Source organism: Pongo abelii, chromosome 15 (genome assembly GCF_028885655.2).
Source record: "Pongo abelii isolate AG06213 chromosome 15, NHGRI_mPonAbe1-v2.0_pri, whole genome shotgun sequence".
NCBI classification, from domain to species: Eukaryota; Metazoa; Chordata; class Mammalia; order Primates; family Hominidae; genus Pongo; species Pongo abelii.
Window position 1 is genome coordinate 96,695,062 of NC_072000.2, and position 22,531 is coordinate 96,717,592.

The 22,531-nt window shown below is 49.6% G+C and overlaps 1 protein-coding gene across 1 annotated transcript in view; it reads left to right on the top strand.

The window, feature by feature from the left end:
* The first annotated feature begins 1,743 nt into the window (after positions 1 to 1,743).
* SLC24A4 (solute carrier family 24 member 4) overlaps positions 1,744 to 22,531 on the top strand; it is a 175,615-nt gene continuing 154,827 nt past the window's right edge. Inside the window, exons 1-2 of the mRNA XM_002825038.6 lie at positions 1,744 to 2,133; positions 4,058 to 4,168. Of these exons, the coding sequence (XP_002825084.5) occupies positions 2,004 to 2,133; positions 4,058 to 4,168 (241 nt within the window). The 5' untranslated portion in view covers positions 1,744 to 2,003. The remainder of the gene's footprint in view (positions 2,134 to 4,057; positions 4,169 to 22,531) is intronic.

The following is a 22,531-nucleotide window of genomic DNA, read 5'->3' on the forward strand; positions in this document are numbered from 1 at the left end:
GGCTAACACAAGCAAAATGATCCCTGCTTACTCAGTCCAGAGGGAACCGTGTGGGTGGTGACTGGCTAGAGGCATTGGAGCAGGCTTGAAAAGGGAGCACTTCTCACACGTGAAGGTGCACACAAATTTCCAAGGGATCTCGTTAAAAATGTACATTCTGACTCAGTAGGTCTGGGGTGGAATCTTAAGAGTCTGTGCGTCGCATAAGCTCTTAGGCAATTCTCATGCTGCTGAGGACCACACAGTAGTGTAGTGAGCTGTGAGGGAACAACGCACATTCTGCACAACAGTGACTTTTAGGACCCTCCTTAACGGAGCATTTATCTAAGGGCCTTGCTCCCTTTTGATTTAGAGTTCCTTGAAAGCAGAGACTGGGTCTCATACATTTGTTATTGTTTTGTTCTCCGGTTGGCACAGGGCCTACACACGGTGGGTATGTATTTATTTAATTAAAGAGTTGGCCTTGTTCCAAGAAGGATTTTAACCCCTAGCGGCACTAAACAGGTGGCGATGAATTGGCCGGGAAGGAAGTCGGTCCTAGGGGTAGTCACAGACCCCCTGGGCTGGGGTCCCCTCCACCTGCCTGCACCTGTATCACCCCTCAGCTGCTGTTCTGAAATTTTCCCTCCCGCCCCATTTTTAAAGCGGTTTACACCAGAGAGCCGACCAGAAAGGAGAGATACAAAACCAAAAAAGAAAGCCCTGGGAAGCGGTAGGCTTAGGAACATGGAAAGCTCAACCGTCGGTTGTGGGGCCCGCAGATCTCTCTGGTTCCCCTCTCTGCCCCGTCTCCAGCTTTTTTGCAGGTCGGCGTCGCGGCCTCGCAGATCCCCAACAGCCCCAAGAGCCCTGAAGGAGCTGGTCCCAGCGGGTCCAGGCTCCTGTTGGCTTGGTGCAAGCCTGTTTGTTAGCTCTGCACGACCAGTTAATTTTCTCCTGCATCTTCCGCCCGTGGCGGATGGCGGGGTGGAGAGGGGGTGTGTGGCGGGGCCTCGGGTCGCCTCGGGGGTCGGGGAGCCCGGACAGGAGCGACTACTCTGCAGAAACCCTTGTTCTAAGAGTCCCCAGCGGTGCCATAACCCGTTTCTCTCTGCAGCAGCCTCAGAGGGTAAAGGAAGGGCTCGTTGCAGCTCCATATGGAAGAAAGGAGAGAAAAAGGGAGAAGGAAGGGGATTATGTTGGTCAGTAGTTGGACCTCTCGGGGGAAGAGAAGAGCGCACGGGGGAGTGCGCCCTACCGGAGGAGTACACGTGCTGGGAAGGGCGGGGGCGTGAGAGGCGGGCAGGAGGCGGGGAGTAGGGAGGCGAGAGCAGCGGGCGGGAGGCGCCACGGCCTCGCAGACGCAGGCGCCCGCAGCCGAGAAGCCAGAGAGAAAGTTCCCGGGGAGAGCTCGCCCCTGGGAGGGCCGACGTCGAGCCTGCTCGCCGCGAGGGTCTCAGGTCCCGCGCGTCCAGCCAGCCTTCCCGCTGCGCGCACTCGGCCGCCCGGGCTCGGCTCGCCGGGAAGCAGGGGAGCATCGCCGGCTGGCAGCCGGGGCGGCCGCCGCCAAACTTGGAGGAGGAGGATGCTGCTAGTGGGCACGGCGGCGCGGGGCGCGGGGGCGCACTGAGTGCTCCCACGGCGCTGCTGCCAGGGCTGTGGCCGGGCTAGCCGGCCGAAGCGGAGCGGGCAGGTAGCGGCTCTAGCGCCGGGACTGCGCCAGCCCTGCGAGCCCGGGCCGCCAGCGCCACCGTGCCGGCGTCGCCTCCTCGCCACGGAGCCGTGGTGCGCGGAGCGCGCACGCGGCGCGCGGGACTCTGAGCTCCGGCCGCGTCGCGCGTCCCCACCTTCCCAAGGGGCTCCCCCGCCGACCTCGCCCTCGGGCCATGAGGCTTTGGCCCGGAGCTCCTCGCCTCTGAGTCGCGCACCGCCTGCTCCAGCCCCAGCGCCGCTCGGCCACTGATTGCACTCTGGCCGCTGAAGCTCCCCATCCTCTCCCAGGGACGGCACCCAGGCGCTCCGGGATGGCGCTCCGCCGGACCCTCCGGCCGCTCAAAGTTCGCAGGAGGCGAGAGATGCTGCCGCAGCAAGTCGGCTTCGTGTGCGCGGTGCTGGCCCTGGTGTGCTGTGCGTCCGGCCTCTTCGGCAGCTTGGGTGGGTGCTGGTACGGGTCCCCTCTTCCTGGGGAGTTGGGGGCTTTGGCTGGGGAGTGTCGGGGCGGCTCCGAGATGTTTCCCCCTCCTTCCTCGTCAGGTTGGTCCCAAGGGTTCATCCAGTCCCCTCCCCGCCGGGCAGGTAGAGCGCGCCCAGAAGGGGCTGATGGACGCTCTGGGCTGTGGCGCCGGTTCCCCTGAGCTACGCGCGGCCCCTGGGGGGGCTCAGGACGCGGCTGCAGGTGTGTGTTACTAAGACGAAAGCAAGAACCACTTCCGTCCCGGGAGTGCGCCCGGAATGGGCAGCGCAACTGCGGGGTTCAGGCAGGATTCTCTTGGTCTGGGGTGGGAGAAACTGAGTGGCCCGCTTTCCTATTCTGCAGAGCCGCAGGAACTGCCACTGCGTCTCGCCCCTGCCCTGGTTCAAAGGGGTCCCCTGGGTGCCCTGAGGTGTTCTTCCCAAACCCTAAAGGCGTTGGGGCAGTCTGCCGCGGGGGGTTGCTGCCATGTTTCAGCATCGCGTCTCTCAACTCCCCTTAACTCCCAAGGAGGGAGAAGGCGGGTGTGTGGAGCCTCGACCCATGCCCCCTCCTCCAAGAAGAGGGATTTGGGAGTAGCTTAGGCTATGCAGATTTCACGTGGAGCGGGAAGAGAGAAGGAACTAACCAAAGAAATGTGTTTAGGGGGATGTGACCCCAAGTGTAACCTTCGGGAGACATTCACTTCCCTAATTCAGGAAACACTCACTTCCCTAACTCAGGAGACATTCACTTCCCTAATCGTCTCATTTTGAGTTGGATGCTGTGAACCTTTTAATTTCATTTTTTTTAAATGTAAAAAGACAAAAGAAATGCTGGTGGTTTAAACACCAAGACATGGAGGTAAAGCGGGTGGTACCTTCTTGAGCAATTAGAAAGGCCGTCAACATCCGGAGACCATTTAGAGAGGTGTACGCTGATACGTAAAAATCAAGTGGAACTTGATTAAAGTTTTCAAAATAACTCCCTTTCGAAACCTAAACTTTGTGATTTGAGGATTCAGGGTTAAAAAGTGGCTCTTTCCAATGAGACCCAGGAAGGTTATTTTGAATATCTTAGTACCTGGTGCTTTGCAATTGGGCAAGTCAGTGTTTGGGTTTTTTCCCCCTCAATTACACACCAGAAATAACAACATACCTAGAGGCTCTTAGACGTCAGCATTATAGAAGAGGTATTATTACCCAGCTGAAGCAGTGTGCATCAGGAGAGGTAAATGAATACTCTGAAGGTCTTAAAGTGAGAATCATTTTTATTTGCTGGATCAGGAATTACCTTTAGGAGTTTAAGTGTGCTTGGTTGCGGGCATCCGCAAATTCTCTCTTGCCCCAGTATGGCCCCTGGACTAGCAGAATCAGCACCACCTGGGAGCTTGTTAGTGCAGAATCCCAGGTCCCACCCCAGACCTGCTGAATCAGAATCTGAATTCTAACAAGATCCCCAGGTGATCTGAGTGCACATTCAAGTGTGAGGAGCACTGGGCCAGACCGCATCAGCCTTGCCCACCTGCTTGCTGACTTGCTATTCATTCGTGAAGTTCCTCCAGGGCAGGGGCCGTCTGAGAGTGTCTTTTACTGGAAGAACACTTAAAAGGTCACCTATCTAAACCGTTTGTTGCACCTATGAGGTGCTGAGACCACCTCAGTCTTGGCCAAGGTCAGGTCACATGCTGACCCATCTGGGACTGGAAACAGTGAACTAGATCCAGGAAACAGGCCATTGTATGTAAGCAGGTGATATTATACTTCCAATCATCCTATTAGTCCCTAAAGATGGCTCTGAATAGGCAAACAGAGCTGTTGGTGACATAGATACACAAATGTGAGGTCATTTTGGAAATGCAGTCATCACACTGACCTAATGGTATCTGTGACTTATTTTCCATTCCAGGGCACAAAACAGCTTCTGCTAGCAAACGTGTCCTGCCAGACACGTGGAGAAATAGAAAGTTGATGGCTCCAGTGAATGGGACACAGACAGCCAAGAACTGCACAGATCCTGGTAAGAAATCGATTCTTCTCCACCCAGTCTACTAAGACGTTTGGCCTGACCTGGAGATGGTGCTTATGTGGGTGGTTACAGCCAGAGCTGAGAAAGGCGGTTTATGGACCTGAGTGGGAAAGGGTGGCCATGAGGTGTTGAAAGGTAACATAAAGACATTCGTCAATGGTGCTGCTAAGCAACCCAAGTGCTTTCTTTATCCAGCAACTGAAAAGGTCACATTTAAGAGTTTAAAAATGTTATTTTTTGTTCTCACAGTGTTCCTGAAGGCTAAGTATTTTCCCTGCTCTCTTGATTTTGTTTGCGGCTCGAGATGTCTTTGTTTTCTTCCCTTTTGCTCACTATGTCCATTACTGGAGCTCTCACAGTGGCAGATCCAGCTGCTGTGGCAACGGTGCTTTGAGATGGCCCACCAGGGTCTCTCACCATGCCCGGGCAGCTGCAGGGGTGGGACGCTCTGGGGTGCTGCGGCTGTTTCTCTCAAATGCGAGTCGGCACGGTGTCATTCAGCCCTGGAGACTGATTCTGCTTGCCCCGTTTTGATGTTCTTCTTCAGATTTTTCTTGGGGGTCCGAGGCAGTAGAGACCCAGAGGTGACATCTTGTCTGTTCTCCTGCCACAGACAGGCTTTGCTTAAATGAGTGAAGAAGATTATCAGGAGAAGATTGCGTATTGGCAGAGAGCAGAACTCACAGCCACTGCCCAGACCGCAGGCTGGGCACTTCTATGCTTGAGCTCTGGCTGCAACCCTTAAGGTCTTTGTGAGGAGGATCTGGGGGGATGATACATTCACAAGCCCTTAGGGAACTGTGAGGTTTTAATATAGATGGCTTTGCCACTGAGTTGCTGGGCAGATCACATCATCTTTTTGGATCTCTGTTTTCTCACCTGTAAATGGGCAGAATAGTTGCCTGTTGTAGGGTTGTTGGGAGAAACTGGGAAGGCTGTGTTGGGGACTGGGTATAAAAGGAGATGGAGCTCCAGGGCAAAGGAGCAGGGTTGGATGGCAGTCCCCATGTGTTTAATTGTCATACTCTGTGAGGCAAGTCTCATCCCCATTTTACAGGTCAGGAAAGATCTAGGGAGAAGGCACAAGTTGCTCAAAGTCACAGAACTCGTAAGTGGTGAAGCTGGTTTGAGAACCTAGGCCTGTGAAACTAAAACCTTCGGTTGGTTCCCTGTGCTTAGGAGGGGGCGACCTTCTGTCAAAGTTTTCATACTGTTTTTTACGCTATCAGCTTCCCTGCCCTCAGATGCCTTCTGAGAAGTCCACCGGGAGGGACATGGTGGTGGACAAGCTCAGGCTTGCAGAGAAGTGCTGGGATTAGCTTGTCACCTGGGTGGTTCTTCCTGTCCGGGTGACCCAGCAGGTGGGGGTGCTCATCCTGTTATTCCCTCCCCCAGGGTGTCTCCTCTCATCAGCCAGGCTGGTGGACATGTGGGCCGACTGACATATGGCAAGGGTCATTGGCTCTACATTGAAAAACATGCGTGAGGCCAAGGATGGTTAATGCTGGGGGCCGTTCCCACCCATTCCAGGGACCAGAAATGCTGGAATTGGCACCATCCCCATGGGAACACTTTGCTACTCTGGATAAAGAATCAGGGTTTGGGAATGTTTGGGTGGTTTCAAGCTTGCTGGTGCCCTCATCTTGGGCTGGCCATGCCCTCCTCCGTGACTTCTGTCGTACATAGCCTGAGTATGTTGACTTCCCCGATCCCTTTCTTATGATAGAGTTCTTTGCCACACCGTGGGCTCTGTTTCTGTCTTCAGCTGTCCGATTAAAAAGCATTCAATTAACATATAAAGCGTCCGTTCTATTTGACAGGAAGGACTTACCTTGTCCCTTTTGTGGAAAGGGAAGTGGAGGGAACTCGATAATATCTTTAAAAATAGTTAACTTTTCCGTTATGCTTTGTATTGACTGTTTCCAGAATACAGCCTGGCCCATAGAAAGGACTCCGTAGATATGGGTCGAATGATGGAATGAAAGTGCATTTTGATGTATCTCACATTTTAATCCTTATCACGTTTTTGCCAAGACAAGATACACGAAGTTCAGAAGTTTAGTGGCTTCCTAAGATCTCTTGGGCAGCTGGAACATACTGGGGGGGTCACCTGGATCCAGGTGCCAGGCCTCTCCCTTGTACTGCACAGTCCCTGGCTCTCCTCTCAGGCCAGGCGGGAGCTGTGTCCGGCCTTCCCTTCCAGCATCTTCCTCCCTGGCCTATGGGAATCTCTGCCCCCTTTTCGTTTCACAAGTCTGTGTAGCAAGCACCTGCTCGTGTGTGTCCAGCTCTATTGTGGACACGTAGTGGGGAGTTTAAGATGCAAGCCCCTGTCATTGAGTAGCTTATACTAGAGTAGAGAGGACAAGATCTCAACACAGGGAAAGCTAGGTAACATTGAGGGACTCCAGAGGCTCCCCAGTGAGCAGCCCTGCAGGAGGCACTGCAGGTACACAGAGGAGGATACGCTGGCCCAGTGTCCTTCTGTGTAGTCTGGGGGACTAGATGAGGCAGGGCCATTTAGAGTTGCCATGACAGAACTGGGTTTAGCAGAAATAGAAATTTAGTGGCTCAGTAACTGGCAGTGTGAAATCAAAGGTTACGAGGTGTCCATGGCTGTGTTTCTCCATCTCTGGGCGCACTTATCTTCTAGCACGGGAAGGTGGTTACCACTGGCCCAACCTTATGTCTTCCCAGACTCAAATATGCTGAGGCTGAGCAGCTTCTGCAGAAGCCGGGAAGTTCTGTTGGGTTGGGTTGGCTTGGGCCCCATGACCACCCTTGCAGATTGATCTGGCCAAGGGAGTGCTGGGCCCAGGACTGGCTTAGACCTCGGTCATACATTCCACCTCTGGAGGGAGGGGACTGAAGCTGCCATGCCCACCACCAGAACGCTACCTGGGAGTCAGTGAAGTTGGGCACCTGGAGAGCAAACACTCAATTCTTACACCTCTTCACCCTGGGCTCCCATCCTGGGGCTTGCTGTGATAAGGAAGGGTGGGTTAGAGCTTCAAGTGAGAGTTTCAGGGGTGTGACAGACACTGCCATCTGATGGCTGCCTCCCTTCTGCACAGCTGATGGGGTTTCCTCATAAAGAATTGCGGGGTGTCTTGCCTCCTCTTCAGGCTTCTGCTTTAAGCTCGCCCCCATGAGTTGGAGGGCGCCTTGTCCAGCTCTGCTGGATGAGGCCTTTCAGGGATGTCAGAAGGTGGAGCTTTAAGAGCTCCCTCCTATGCTAAGGCACCACTTGGAGTGGGTGTCCCACAACGTGAGCCCACGTCTCCTTAAGAACCTCCGGTGTGTGTCTTTATTGCCTGTGCCTTCTCATGCTCATCTTCACCTGTGAGAGGAAGAACTTTGTTTTCCAAAAACATGAATGGGACCCTGCTCTAGTCTTTCCTGAAGATTCTACATGGAAAATGGGCTCTGCCTGGGTTGTATCCCCAGATCTTGGTGTCAGTGTTTTGATCTCATTATCTGAGTTTCAGCCTAAGTACCAGCCACCACCCCTCCCTTCCCTTCCCCCTTTATTACTCTGTGTTTTTTGTTTGTTTTTGTTTTGTTTTGTCACTGTGTCACCTAGGCTGGAATGCAGTGGTGTGATCATGTCTCATGGCAGCCTCTGCCACCCTGGCTTAAGTGATTCTCCTGCCTCAGCCTCCCGAGTAGCTGGGACCACAGGCTATTTTTTTCTATCTGTTTTGTAGAGGCAGGGTTTTGCCATGTGGCCCAGGGTGGTCTCAAACTTCTAGGCTCAAGCAATTCTTCTGCCTCGGCCTCCCAGGATTACAGGCGTGGGCAACTGTGCCCTCCTCCCTATGTTGTTTTTATGTTTTTATGACATATATCACTAACATAACTCACTTCATTGCTGGGTGTCTATCCTTGAGGGCTACCTCTGTTGTGGCCAGAAGAGCTGTTCTTAATCCTGGCTGCATATTAAGATCACCTCAAGAGCTTTATAGGAATATTTTGAAATGGCCAGGCCCCACTCCCAGAGTGTCTGATTTCACTGGTTTGGGGTAGGGCCCAGGAGTCAATACTTTTTAAGAGCTCTCAGGCAATTTCAGGATGAAGTCAGAGGTGGTGCTCACTGGGCTGGAGACCTAGTGCTCAGCACGGGAGCATCATGTGGGAGCATGTCAGAAATGCAGAGTCTCAGGCCCCTCAAATCAGAATTGGTATCCTGAAGAGATGCCCAGGTGGCTCTCTGGGCTAGAGCACTGCTGGACACTTGGTCGGTGTTCAATAAATATTTGAATGTTGAACGAAAGCAATTCAAACAAAAATTTGAATGTTAACACTTATTTAATTCAGCCATTTTCCTAAAAACCATTTTTTTAATGTAGGAAAGCTTTAAAAAATCTGCTTTATTTTTGTTCAGTGATGTCTATGGAAAATTTATAATTAAATTTTCCCTAGAGATCTGAAGGCAAAACATGGGCCTCTAGGCCTTAGATGTTTATTTTCATGGCCTGTACAGAGCAAGCACTGAAAAAGGGAAGTAGGTCTCTCCATGCCACATGTATGATGTAGGCACGAGTGGCAGTGACTCTGAGTCCCTAGAGGACTATCTGAGCTCAGGCTGCTTTAGCAAAATATCATAGACAGGATAGCTCAAACAACAGACATTTCTTTCTCATGGTTGTGGAGGCTGGCAAATCCAAGGTCAAAGTGACTGGTGAGGGCTCTCTACTTGGCTTGCAGATGGCTACCTTCTTGCTGTGTGCTCAGAGTGGCAGAGAGAGACAGCACACAGTCTCTCTTTCTCCTCTTATAAGGGTGCTCATCCCATCATGGGGGCCATACCCTCATGAACTTGTCTAACCTTAATTACCTCCCAAAAGCCCTGCCTCCGAATACCATCATATTGTGAGTTCAGGCTTCAAACTGAATTTGCAGGGGACTCAAACATTCAGTCTATATAAGGAACCAATGAGTTTCCACACATGTCCTGGAGTCTTTGAAGACAGCTGAGAATGGAACCTGGTGCTTCTCAACCTTGGCCTGTAAATGAGAGACACCAGGGGGACTTGAAAAACACAAGATGCCTGGGCCCAGCCCCGACCTGTGAAACCAGAAGCAGTGACAGTTGCGTTCTGTGACTGACTTTTGGAGTATCTGGGAACCATACCGTTTCTGTCCAGATCTTCCAGGATGGGCTCTTGCTTGTCATCGCCACCTTCACAGGCTTTCCCTGGTCACCCGGTTCAAAGTAGCCCTCTGAGTCCCTGGCTGTCATGGCATCTTGTTTTTAGCTCCTTGCAGGTGCTAATTCTTAAGTTTATTTATTTATTTTTAAAAAATGAGATAGGGTCTCACTGTGTCACCCAGGCTGGAGTGCAGTGGTATGATCTCAGCTTACTGCCGTCTCCACCTTCCAGGCTCAAGCCATCGCCCGCCTCAGCCTCCTGAATAACTGGGACTATAGGCACACGCCACCATGCCTGGCTAATTTTTGTATTTTTAGTAGAGACGGGGTTTCACCATGTTGTTACCCAGGGTGGTTTCAAACTCCTGTGCTCCAGCGATCTGTCTGCCTTGGCCTCCCAAAGTGCTGGGATTACAGGCGTGAGCCACCACACCTGGCCTGCAGGCACTAATTCTATCCATTATTGTATTATCTGCCTCCCGTAACTAGACCATAAAGGGTGAAAGCCTTGTTTGCATTTTAAAACCATAGTACGTGCTTCACTTTTTCCATCTGTAAAATGAGGGTGATAGTTACAGTTAACTCTTGAACAAACCTGCATGGGTCACTCATATGTGGATTTTTTTCTGCCTCTGCCACTCCTGAGGCAGAAAGACCAACCCCTTCTCTTTTTCCTTTCAATGTGAAGATCATGCGGATGAAGACCATTAGATGATCTGCTTCCACTTACTGAATAAATATATTTTCTCTTCCTTATGATTTTCTTAATAAAATTCTTCCTCTAGCTTACTCTATATAAGAACACAGTGATACAGTGTATAATACATGTGACATATATAATATGTGTTAAACAGGCCGGGTGTGGTGGCTCACGCTTGTAATCCTAGCACTTTGAGAGGCTGAGGCAGGCAGATCACTTGAGGTCAGGAGTTCGAGAACAGCCTGGCCAACATGCTGAAACCCCCTCTTTACTAAAAATACAAAAAAAATTAGCCAGGCATCATGGGGCACACCTGTAATCCCAGCTACTCAGGAGGTTGAGGCAGGTGAATCGCTTGAACCCCGGAAGTGGAGGTTGCAGTGAGCTGAGATCGCACCACTGCACTCCAGCCTGGGTGACAGAGTGAGACTCCATCTCAAAAAGACAAAAAACAAAAAACTAATATGTGTTAATCGACAGTTTATGTAATCAGTAAGGCTTCCGGTCAACAGTAGGCTATTGGTAGTGAAGTTATTGGGGAGTCAAAAGTTATATGCAGGCCAGGCACAGTGACTCATGCCTGTGATCCCAGCACTTTGGGAGGCTAAGGCGGGAGGATTGCTTCAGCCCAGAGCAACAGAGGGAGACCCTGTCTTTCAAATAATTAAAAAATTAGCTGGGCATTGTGGGGAGCACTTGAGATCCTGAGCAACAGAGTGAGATCCTGTCTAAAAGTTATACATATTCATAGATTTTCAACTGAGTGGGGGATTGGCACCACTAATGCCTGATTTATTCAAGGGTCAAAGGTACCTCCACCTCAGAGGACTGTTGGAATGAAATGAATCTAAATACCCATCAGCACTTAAAACAGTGTTTGGCCCAGAATACGTGCTCAGACACTAGCTTCTCTCTTTGTTATCACTTTTTAATCTGCTCACCCCAAAGATGATATAATGCCTGTGTGTAGTAGGTACTGAAAAACGATTTGTCAGTGGAATTTTCTGAGGGCAAGTTAACAAGTAAACATCTTGCCACACATTTATTCTTTTCTCTTCTGGAAACAAATTTGTTTGATTTTATTCATCTTTGAAGGATTTAGGATGCTGGAGGATGGACTACCTTGTAGAACGTGCTTCTAAATAGAAGAACTTTCTTGTGTCTTGACAGGCGTTATTTTACATTTGCCTGTGTAACTGGGATAGGCATGATTTCCCCCTCTCTAACACTGCCTTTATCCCCAACTTCTGGGTTTAAAAAAATTTTTTTGGACAGAGTCTCACCCCCTCACCCAGGCTAGAGTGCGCTGGTGTGATCTAGGCTCACTGCAACCTCTGCCTCCCAGGTTCAAGCGGTTTTCTTGCCTCAGCCTCCCAAGTAGCTGGGATTACAGGCGCCCACCACCACACCTGGCTAATTTTTGTATTTTTAGTAGAGACGGGGGTTTTGCCATGTTGGCCAGGCTGGTCTCAAACTCCTGGCCTCAAGCAATCCGCTTGCCTCTGCCTCCCAAAGTGCTGGGATTACAGGCGTGAGCCATTGCACCTGGCCCCACTTCTGAGATTGAAAGTTTTTTTTCATTCTCCACTATGTGACCCCTGTTGGTTTGGGTTTCCAATGTCCTGTGCCCCATGTTAAAAAAGAAGGACGGAGCGGGGCTTGATTTCCCCTTGTTGTTGTGGGAGGGATTTAAATCCTCCTTTAGAATTTGCTTTATTGTGTGTGGTTTTCCTTCTTCCAAATACATCTTCTGAGATGCCTGAGCTGTGTGTCCACAGAAGAAAGGCTGGGAGAAGCGGGCTGATGCAGGCTGCTAAGGAGGGTCTGCAGAGAAAGGTGCTTCGTAGCATTTCAGGGGAGCAGAGGAGATGGATGCAGGCACTAGATGGAGAATCTTCTGTGATCAGCTTGCTTCTGATCCACCCTTACTTTTTATTCTGTATGATGCCGGTGTAAAGGCAGTTGTGGGAGGGGAGAGGGTGGTAGAGTCTGGTGGGGGTGGGACCCTGGGCACGGGAGCTGGCACTGTGGCTGGGCTAGGAGGAGATGAGATCACCAAGCAGGTGCCCTCAGGGGTGGGCCTCTGTAGACTCCCCTGTGCGGGGAGCAGAGGTGGAGAAAGCATGAGAAATCAAGAGAAGGACGAGGGGCCTAGAGCTGCGGAAAGGACATCAGGAAAAGTGGGTGAGGAGGTGCAATGGCACTGGCGGCAAGAAGTGTCTGGATTCTGAACAAACGTCTGTTGGGATGATGCCTCAGTGGACTTGGGAGACAAGTCACACATCCAAATTTTAAAGTCGTTATGTAAAAGCAAATTTTGAGTTAGAAAAGCAAGAATTGGATTTACTACCGTGGGCAAGGAAATCACAGTTCTATTCATTTCCCAGACAGCAGGGGCAGGATGTCCAGCCTGGAGAGGGCCTTTCCTGAGAAGGGCAGCCTCCGGAGGGCCAGGCAGCTTCTTGGGGAAACTGTCACCAACCATACTGGACAGCCATAGGCTGGCACAGCCACCAATCTGATTACAAAAAAAGGCTGAGGAAGACGGCACCCGGCATCGCTGTGCCCACTCATGCCTGTTTCAGGGGTGGAGTGGGATGTTTATAGTGGATCAGTGGATTGGGAGCTGAAGGTCTGCGTTCTAGTATCAGTTGTGCTCAGATCCTGCCTGCTGGCATTTAGTGGCTATTCTCCCTCCCTCTCTCTCTTAACAAAAGGAAGTTGCGCTGGATAGGTACAAAGACTTTCAGCAGCCAGAAAAGGCTCCTTTCTGTCTGTCTGTCTGTCTTGGAGATGGTAGTTGGACATGGTGAAGGCAGACGTGAGGGTTTGAGTCCCAGCTCACCCCTTACTGGCCATGTGACCCTGGACAAGTTACACAATCTTGCTAAGCATCAGGATTTCTCTTTTGTAAAATGAGGATAGTAGCTCTTCTTACCTGTCTCACAGTGCTGCTGTGTGACACCACATGCTGTATGGAAGTATTTGAACCATACGGAGCCCGTGGTAGCTGCCATCATCATCATCATCATCATCATCATCATCATCATCATCATCATCATCATCAAAGGCGAAGTCCAGGGTACCCTGTGTTGTGCTATTCTAAGCACTTTTCAGGTGTTACTTGCTTCTCGTAACAACTCTGAAGGCGGGTGCTGTCCTCAGCTTGCCGATGAAGTGAAAGAAACCCAAACTAGTCCAAGTCACACAGCCAACAAAAAGCAGATTTAGTGGTTTATGTGTTTTTAATTAATAGCTTTATTTTCAGAGCAGTTGTAGGTTTACAGAAAAACTGAGCAGAAAATACAGAGTTCCTCTGTTACCCCTCCATCCTCACAATTTCCCCTATTATTGATACTTTGTATTAGTGGGTGTATTTGTTACAATAATGAGTCAATATTGATACATTGTTATTAACTAATGTCCACCTTTTATATTAGGGCTTCCTCCTTGTGTGATACATGCCATGTTTTTTTGTTTTTGTTTTTGTTTTTTTGAAACTAAGTTTCACTCTTGTTGCCCAGGTTGGAGTGCAATGGCAGGATCTCAGCTCTTTGCAACCTCTGCCTCCTGGATTCAAGCAATTCTTCTCCCTCAGCCTCCCAAGTAGCTGGAATTACAGGCATGTGCCACAACGCCCAGCTAATTTTTGTATTTTTTTTTTTTTTTAAAGTAGAGATGGGGTTTCACCATGTTAGTCAGGCTGGTCTCGAACTCCTGACCTCAGGTGATCCATCTGCCTTGGCCTCCCAAAGGGCTGGGATTACAGGCGTGAGCCACTGCGCCCAGCCCTCATGCCGTGGGTTTTGATAAATGTGTAATGTCCCCTTTCTACCATTATGGTATCGTACAGAATAGTTTCACCACCCCCAAAATCCTCTGTGGAGCAAGACTTTTAATTCAGGTGGTCTGAATTGTGATTCCTATATTCCTTACTCATAACTATTAATAAGTGGGGTAGAAAAAGACAAACTAGAGATGGGAACTTCTGTAGCAGATTCCAGCCTGTCACTGTCTGAGTGCCCATCTGAGAAACAGAGAATGCCCTGTCCACGGGAGCAGCAAACACCTATGTGGGCTGTGCTTCTTGGTAGGTTTCTAATACCAATTTGTTTGCAATCAGAAGGTTTTTTGGCCTCATCCAAATGATTGGGGCTATCTGCTTGCCATCTCTCCTCTTTGCTGGGCCATCTGCTACCACCGACTTGCAGATTCTCCGCTCTTGATGTGGCCTGGTCTACCACAATCCAGAGAGCGCCCACTTGGCTTCCTCTTGAACCCTGAGGAACGTTCTTTCCTGAGTTAAAAATGGAAATTATAAAGCATTGCCATTTGTTGTCTCGGGTGAAAGAGATCCAGCCGTTGGACGTAACAGAAAAGTTGAATACTTGAAAATGGATTTTTAAAATTTAACATTGTCCATTATGGAAGAGGCCTTTAGAACATGGCATTTTACTAAAAAGGAATACAAATAAATGTGCTGGAATAATTTACTGCTCCTTCTGAAAAAGCAGTGGATATCCTCCTTGGGAAAGGAACAGAGGTCACTGTGTGGCTGAGAAACAAAAGCACTGCCTGCCCAGGGGTTCTTCCCGTTGGAGGTGGGAATGCATGGCTGCCTGGTTTCTGGACCTACAGCTTCCTTTGCTAATTCAGCACAGTGCGTGGCTCCAGCCCTGAGTCTCCTAGTAATTGTGCAAGAAATTAAATTCAATGTATACTTCTTGAATGTCCACACACCCTGTACTGTACTAGGCTCTGAAGCTGGAAGGGACCCAGGCCCTGCTGTCAGTGAGCATGGAGAAGACAGGCCAGGGCTCAAAAACCAGACCAAGCCACCTGCTGCAAATACCACGGTGGGGGATCTTCCTAGGGAGGGTGCCACAGAGGAAACAGTGTGGTGGTTCAGGGCAAGGGTGCCCTCCCTGGAGCAGACCATGTCTGAGCCTGGCCTCAAAGGGTAGGTGGAGGCTGTGGAAGGGCATTTAGGCAGACAGCAGTGTGCACCTGAAACTGCTCCCTGAGAAATCGCAGCATCACCTCCCGTACCTGGAGGAACGCTTGCTAGCAACCACTGTGTCTTGCTCATTGGTTGTCCAAGGGGAAAGAGAAAACAAACACCTCCTAAGATTACCAGGCACAATAGTAAGTAATTAGGCTTTGGGGATTTATCTAGGAGTCAGTGCTCAACTAGGGCTAGGGCTGGATCAGATTACTTGGATTTTTTTTTAAAGCATGGGGAGGGGGTGGCAGTGATGCCTGGGAGATGCCAGCTACCTGCGCTGGCCCATGGGGAAGTTGGCAAACTGGTTCTTAGTAATCCACAGTTGGGGCGGTCTCCCCAATTAACAGGCTGTGCTTGGCTCAGTATTAGCTCATGGCAGATTGCAATGATAAGAATGTAGGTATTTGCCATTCTTTCCCTTCTTACCTTTGAGCTCCTTGAGGGCAGGGACTATGTCCTCTTTGTCCTTGTCTCTAGAGGTGAGACCAGAGTCAGGCATAGACTCAGCTTACAGCGAATGGTGACTGGATGGACAGAGTCCCTCATCATACCCATTGGGAAGTTGTGCTCCCACAAAAGTGACACCTCTCTCCCTGGCTGGCCCCTCTAGCCTGTCGGTGCCTTGGGGAAGATCAGGACACCCAGAAGGAGTTAAGTGTTAGAGCTCAAAGAACATGGATCCTGGAGCCAAACCATCTGGTTTCCCATCCTGCTGCTGCCCTTGCTGTATTTCTGTGACCTTGAACTAGTGATCTTGCCTTTTAACCCAATTAAAGGGGCAGGGTGTGTTTCATTCACTGATATATCTGCCTGCCACTCAATAAGAGTGTGTGCATGTGAGTGCTTGTACATGCGTATGTGCTCCTGGAAGTCAGATAGCACCATTATCTCAGGGTCCTGAGCACTGACTTGTGTTAATCTCCGTAAGGTGCTTACAGGAGTGCTTGGCATGAGAGTGAGCACTATACAAGTTTTTTTTTGCAGCTGCAATTACCTCTTAAAGAGAACTTAAATTGAAGTATAACTTCACAGTATAAATTTTCGGAGCTGTCCTCTGATAAAGACTGGAGGCTGAATTTTATAAGTGCAGCACTTGCTTGATTTTGAGTTAAAGTTAAAAATGAATATCAGAGCTTATATTTGCTTGTTATTAATTCTTTGAGGACAAGAAGCTGTTGACCCTTCGCATGGCTGACACCAAGAGATGACCTAAATCACATGGGGCACAGAGGTACTCACTGTGATTGTTCCAGATAGTCCTTTCTGTTAGTGATGTGGGACCTGATGAATGAGAGCTGGAATTTGGAGAGCTTGCATTCTGGCCCTGACACAACCTGATTTTGTCCAAGTTATGCTGCCCATCTGAGCCTTAATTCCTGTCTGTGAAATGGGTGTAATGATGATGTGGTTTGCCCTACAGGCTTTTAAGGATTAAGTGCAAAGTGCTGTGCAAATACGATTACTATTGTTTGCCTGACTGTAATAGATGCTCAACCCTTTGAATACATCTCACCTTTGTGAAATAGAAGACATCAGTTGTTTGGGCTTTTCAGAATTGATCTATAAAATCATGAATAGGATTTGGTGAAAGCATGGTGCTTGGCTAATGTGGTTGATGCAGTGCCTGCCTAGAATAGAAAGAGAAAGACCATTCACACCACCCCGCCAACATACCAGCTTGTATGACCCCGCCGTTGGTTTATCTCATTTCACACTACAGATGTCTGACTTTGGATTCCACTGTATATGCCAAGTTCAGGGATGGCTGGGCAGATTGCACGGCAGCTTGTTCAGCTCTGTACCTAAGATATCTGTTTATTAAAATAAATGCATTTATGAAAAAAATCACCCTACTTAGGAGGCCTATTGGGGGCAGTCTTCCTGACCTCAGGTGGAAAGCCATCCTTGGGTTTAGCTCGTGGCAGATTGCAGTGATAAGAATGTAGGTATTTGCCATTCTTTCCATTCTTGCTTTTGAGCTCCTTGAGGGCAGGGACTATGTCCTCTTTGTCCTTGGCTTAGAAGTGAGACAGGAGTCGGACATAGACTCTGCTTATAGCGAACAATGACTGGATGGGAGTCCCTCATTGTACCCCTCAGGGAGCTGTGCCCCCACAAAAGCGGCTACTCTCTCCCTGGCTGGCCCCTCTAGCCTGTTGGTGCCTTGGGGAAGATCAGGACACCCAGAAGGAGTTAAGTGTTAGAGCTCAAAGATCGAGGTGCTAGATGCATGTTGATGGAGCAACCCTGTCTGCTGGTCCCATGGGGAAATAAAAACTGTCCTAGATGCGGACCCGGCCTCCAGGGAGCTTCCATTTGAGTTGACAGGATAGGAATCCACAACGCTAACCTGTAATATGAGGGGGAGTACACAGGGCTGTGATCCTGGTGGTAAGTAGAGGAGGGACGAGTTAAGTCCCCAATATCAAAATCAAAGAGGGCGTCCCAGCAAAGGTAGCATTGAAGATGGGAAAGTGTGGCTGCTGTAAGCTAACAATGGAATAGGCACTTGGGTAGCAGCGTTCTAAGTGCTTTGCACACATCACTTCCTTGATCCTTGTGACAGTCCTGAGGGTAGATGGTGGTAGTGTGTTATTATTATCATCCCCATTATACAAAAGATATGAGTAAGGCACAGAGAGGTTCAATAACTTGCCCAAGGTCTCCCAGCTCGGAATTGGCAGTGTGAGGATCTGAACATGGGCAGCCTGGCTCCGGAGCCTGTGCTCTTTGCCGGGGTAGGTGGAGGGTCCCCCTGGCTGAGGGAACGGTGGGCACGGGTGGGTATGGGTGGGGAGTCATCCTGTAATGTACGTTGGAACCAACCAGTCTTAAACACCCAAAGACCTTCATGCTCTTTTGTAGGCTTTGGGACCCAGGGATGGTTTCTGAGCAGTTCTGGGTTTTAGGAAGTTAGATCTGCTGGCAACGTGGAGAATAACTGAGATTGAAATAATATGTGAAAGTCCTTAGCATTATGCTTAATTAGCTTTTTAGGGCAAAAGAAAATGAAGATAGGGAGAATCATGAGAAGTTATTGTGAAGAGACTTAGGCAGAAGTGATAGTCTTACTTAGGGTGTCAAGGAATAGGTTGAGAGAGGCAGGATCTGTACGTCTTAGCAGACGCTGGAGGTGCAATATGGCAGGTGGGGGTCATCAACCCTGATTGCAGATACAGATAAATGGCATCCCCATTTTCCAAGATGGGAGCAAGAGAAGTACTTTTCCTTCCTTGATTTAGACCCCTCTACAGGATACTAGTTCAAGAAGAGCCATGTAGTGTAAATACAGTGCCTGGCTTATATTGTATATTCTGTGTTCCAAAGTATGCACCCAGCAGGCACTTACTGGGTACCCATGGGTGGGGCACTAATGAGGCTGGGACAAAGGAGAGAAATCCCAGTCCTCAGTGACCCCACAGGTTAGAGGACAAGGTAAACTTGTAGTCACTGCATGTGACCTGGGGTGACACACTCGCATGCCCAGCATGGCTGGAAGCCTTCACAGAGCATGCAGCATTTGAGCTGTGCTTTGACGCAAGAGGGTATTTGCTGGACAGATGGGGAGGGTGGGACATTGCTGGCAGTGGACTTGGTGATTGCAGAAATAGGGTAGTGAGAGAGAACTTGACTAAATCGGGGCAAGGGAGATGTTTTCAGCTGGACTTGCAGGGGTCAGGTCCTTGGGTGTGGTGGCTCCTGAGGCTGCATCATGCCAAGCCCTGCAGGCGGCTGGGCTTTCCTCTGTCTCACGTGAGGGTTTAAGAGTGGGAAAGATTCCTCTCCCCACCCTAAGAACTGCTTACCTTTTCACCTCTGGGCACCTGGAGCCAAGGGATGGCAAGAGTGTGATATTCACCATCAGAAGCCCAACCGAGAGGGGGCACGGATCCCCCTAATTCTGTGCTCCCTCCACACGTGGCCTCACATGTCAGGACACACAGTTTATGACATTTTTTAGATCAGTAGGGCTTAATCCCAGCAGGATTTTGCCAAGGCCCCAAAGCAGATGCATTTGTTCTAAGCAACATTGGAGGCATGTAAACAAAATGATAGGGGAGAGCTGAAGAAATGTAGGGCCCTGAATGTAACATGCAAAAGGGAAGAGTCGAGGCCTTTCTCAGGCGGACAACCAGTTCTTAGAGTCATCCTGGTTTCCTTTTCTGTCTCTCCGTGCCTCCTCAGATGAGTATGCAGGGAGGCCGGCTAGTGCTCATCCCGAAAGAGGATGCATCACACCACACAAGCAGCAGGCAAAGTGGCAGCGGCCCCGCCTTCTTTGGTGGCCTGGTGGCCTTTGTGTCTTGCTTCATGTGTAGATGAACACCTGGGAGGGAGGGGCCACTGGTGCCTTCTGTGAAATGCCCTCTGGTTGCTGAATAAGCTGTCCTCATGAAGGTTGCTGACCTTGCCTGACCTTGGGTACATGAACAACACTCTGAGAGGATGCTCAGGGAAGGCAGGACATGCTGATCGGCCAGCGGTGATTGAGAACAGGACATGAGGGTCACTGCCCCGAAAGACCTTCAGCCTGGAGAAGCCCGGTGCCCAGAAAGAGGTGGAAACTCCCCAGAGACCTGCAGAAGTGTCGATAAAGGCGATTAATGGAGTAGATAGAATGACTTATAAACAAAGATCGGAGCAGCTAAGTGGTTCTGGCTTATTAGCTAAGCGTCAGCAAAGAGCTGTGTGAACAAGAGCACTTGAGATGGTGTTGCAGCAACTCACCTGGCTGCAGGGGCTCCACCTGGGGAATTGTCAGACCCGTGAGAAGAACCGTCGACGGGCAGCTTGCCTCCCCTAAAGTGCTTCTTAAAGGAAACCTTTGCCTCAAACAGTCTCCCCAGGAAAACGGGGGAAAATTCCATCCCCTGGGATGTTTCAATTAGATGGGGCCACGTGTTGGAGGGTTTATTAGAGTTGATTCCGTGCTGGCAGCAGAACAGAATAGCTGTGTGGTTGCATCTTTTCATTCTCTAATTTCTGAGTGATTCTTCTCTGGGCCTCAGAGGGGGCAAGCCCTTGAAAGAATTGCTTTGAAATCCCTTTGATCATTTAAACCTTGCTTGTTTTTTCCTTAGCCAGCAAAGATCTGATATAGCCCTGTGTGAAAAGTGACTCAATGACTTGTGGGCTTTGGGTGACCCATATGCGTAGGAGGAAGAAAGGAAAGGTGGGGAAGTTGGTAACTAATTTGCAGACCACACCACACACTGGGAGGATGTTGCTGCCTCTTCCACAGTCCCCGAGCTCCAAGCTCATCACCAATACTGAGAATCACACAATGAAGTCAGAGGGGTCTCAGAAGGGATCCAAGAGATCACGGAGGAGATCCTGGAGGGAAGCAGTATGTATTGTAGCTCAGAGCCGTGCCTCCCCATCTTTTATGTGCACATGGTCACCTAGGGACCTAGTTAAAATGCAGAGGCAGGAGGTCTGGGGTGGGGCTGGGGGAGTCTCCATTTCTGGCATGCTCCCAGATTCTTTTTTTTTTCCCCCATTTACTTATTTATTTATTTATTTATTTTGAGATGGACTTTTGCTCTTGTCACCCAGGCTGGAGTGCAATGGCGTGATCCCAGCTCACTGCAACCTCCACCTCCCGGGTTCAAGCGATTCTCCTGCCTCAGCCTCCCGAGTAGCTGGGATTACAGGCGTGTGCCACCACGCCCAGCTAATTTTGTATTTTTAGTAGAGATGGACTTTCGCCATGTTGGCCAGGTTGGTCTCGAACTCCTGACCTCAGGTGATCCATCCGCCTCGGCCTCCCAAGTGCTGAGATTACAGGCGTGAGCCACTGCGCCCGGCCTGGAGGTAATGATTAAACAACAGCAAGGATAACAATTTTGATTCGTGATCACATCCCCCATTTAAAGAGTTTCCATGGCTTTTTGGTGCCCTTGGACTCCACCTGCTATGCAGGCAGAGGATAAAGGCTGCTTCTCCCACTTTTTGGATCAGGCTCGTCCGTGTCTATCTTCTTGGAAGCATTCCCTTGAATTGGGTGTAAAAATCTGTCATAAAGAGTAGGCCATGAAGCAGGGGTGTTTTCCAGTCTGGATCTGAGTGAGTCAGTTCAGGGTCCCACAAGGGCAAATGGACCACTGGCCTGTGTAGAGCTGTAGGGACTGGAGATGGATCTTTGCAAGCTGTTGCCCCATCACACACGTCCCTGCGCAGCTTGCACCTTTGGTTGTGCAGCCGCCTGTCTGAGACAGCTGTCCGCCTGGGAACTCTGCAGCTGCCCCTTCCACTTCTTCCCTGTTTTTATATATGACAATGTCAATATCAGCAACAAGTGACACATGCAACCCTGAAATGACATAGCAGACCCAATTCCCCATTGTTTGCTTGATAGGGTTTTGCTGCAGCTCTTCTGTTCATTCGCCTCCTTTTCCTCTTCTGTAATCATATCCTAAGAGTTGACTTTTGGATGTAACCTGTGTTGTAAAATTATAGTACCCCGATGTCTCTTTCAGGAGTAGCTGGCAGACAAAGGAAGAAGCAGTTTGCAGACGTACCAGAGATTCCCCATCACCCTCCACATGACTCAGTCGTGGTTACTTTTGAGTTTAGCCAATCCTTCAAGCCAGATTTTTCCAGCCAGCTTCTCTCCGCCTCCCAGACCGATTGGGTTCTCCATTTGTTCCTCTTCTGCTGCCTCTGGGGTTGAAGTCTGCTCAGACAAGCTGCTCACTCATTTATTTACTGTTTTCTTTCTTTCTTTCTTTTTTCTTTCTTTTTTTTTTTTTTTTGAGACAGAGTCTCACTCTGTTACCCAGGCTGGAGTGCAGTGGCACGATCTTGGCTCACTGCATCCTCCGCCTACCAGGTTCAAGGGATTCTCCTGCCTCAGTCTCCTGAGTAGCTGGGACTACAGGTGTGCACCACTACACCCAGCTAATTTTTGTATTTTTTGTGCAGGTGAGGTTTCACCTCACCTTCGGCCTCCCAAAGTGCTGGTATTACAGGTGTGAGCCACCACACCCAACCAAGGCAGAACTTTTTTGTGATGGCTTATGTTATTGTTTGCATTTACTTAACTTCCAGATCTTCCTGTATAGATGGGGATGTGACTTGCATTATAGGATATTCAATCCGTTGACTTCAGACATGGACATGTGACTTGCTTTGGCTAATGGATGTGAGCAGACACTACTTACGTGATGTCTGAGCAGAAGCTTTAAAAGCTGTGTGTTTCTGCCAGCTCTTGCCCTTTTCCTTTTCCCATGAGGATGGTGTGTTCTAGATGGAACTTCTCCTTCTGCCTGGATTCTAGAATGGAAGACAAGAGAAGCCGTCCCTTCATTGCCAACTACTGATGCAAATGAGAAACAATGTGTGTTATACGCCACTGATATTTGGGGATTGTTTGTTATGCAACATAACCTAGTGAAAGCTGACTGATACAGTTTCTCAGTAGTGGGTTAATGTGTAGTGTTAAGTGAGGGGACATTTAAAAGGGCGGTCATCTTGAATCAGATGATAGCTAGGGAG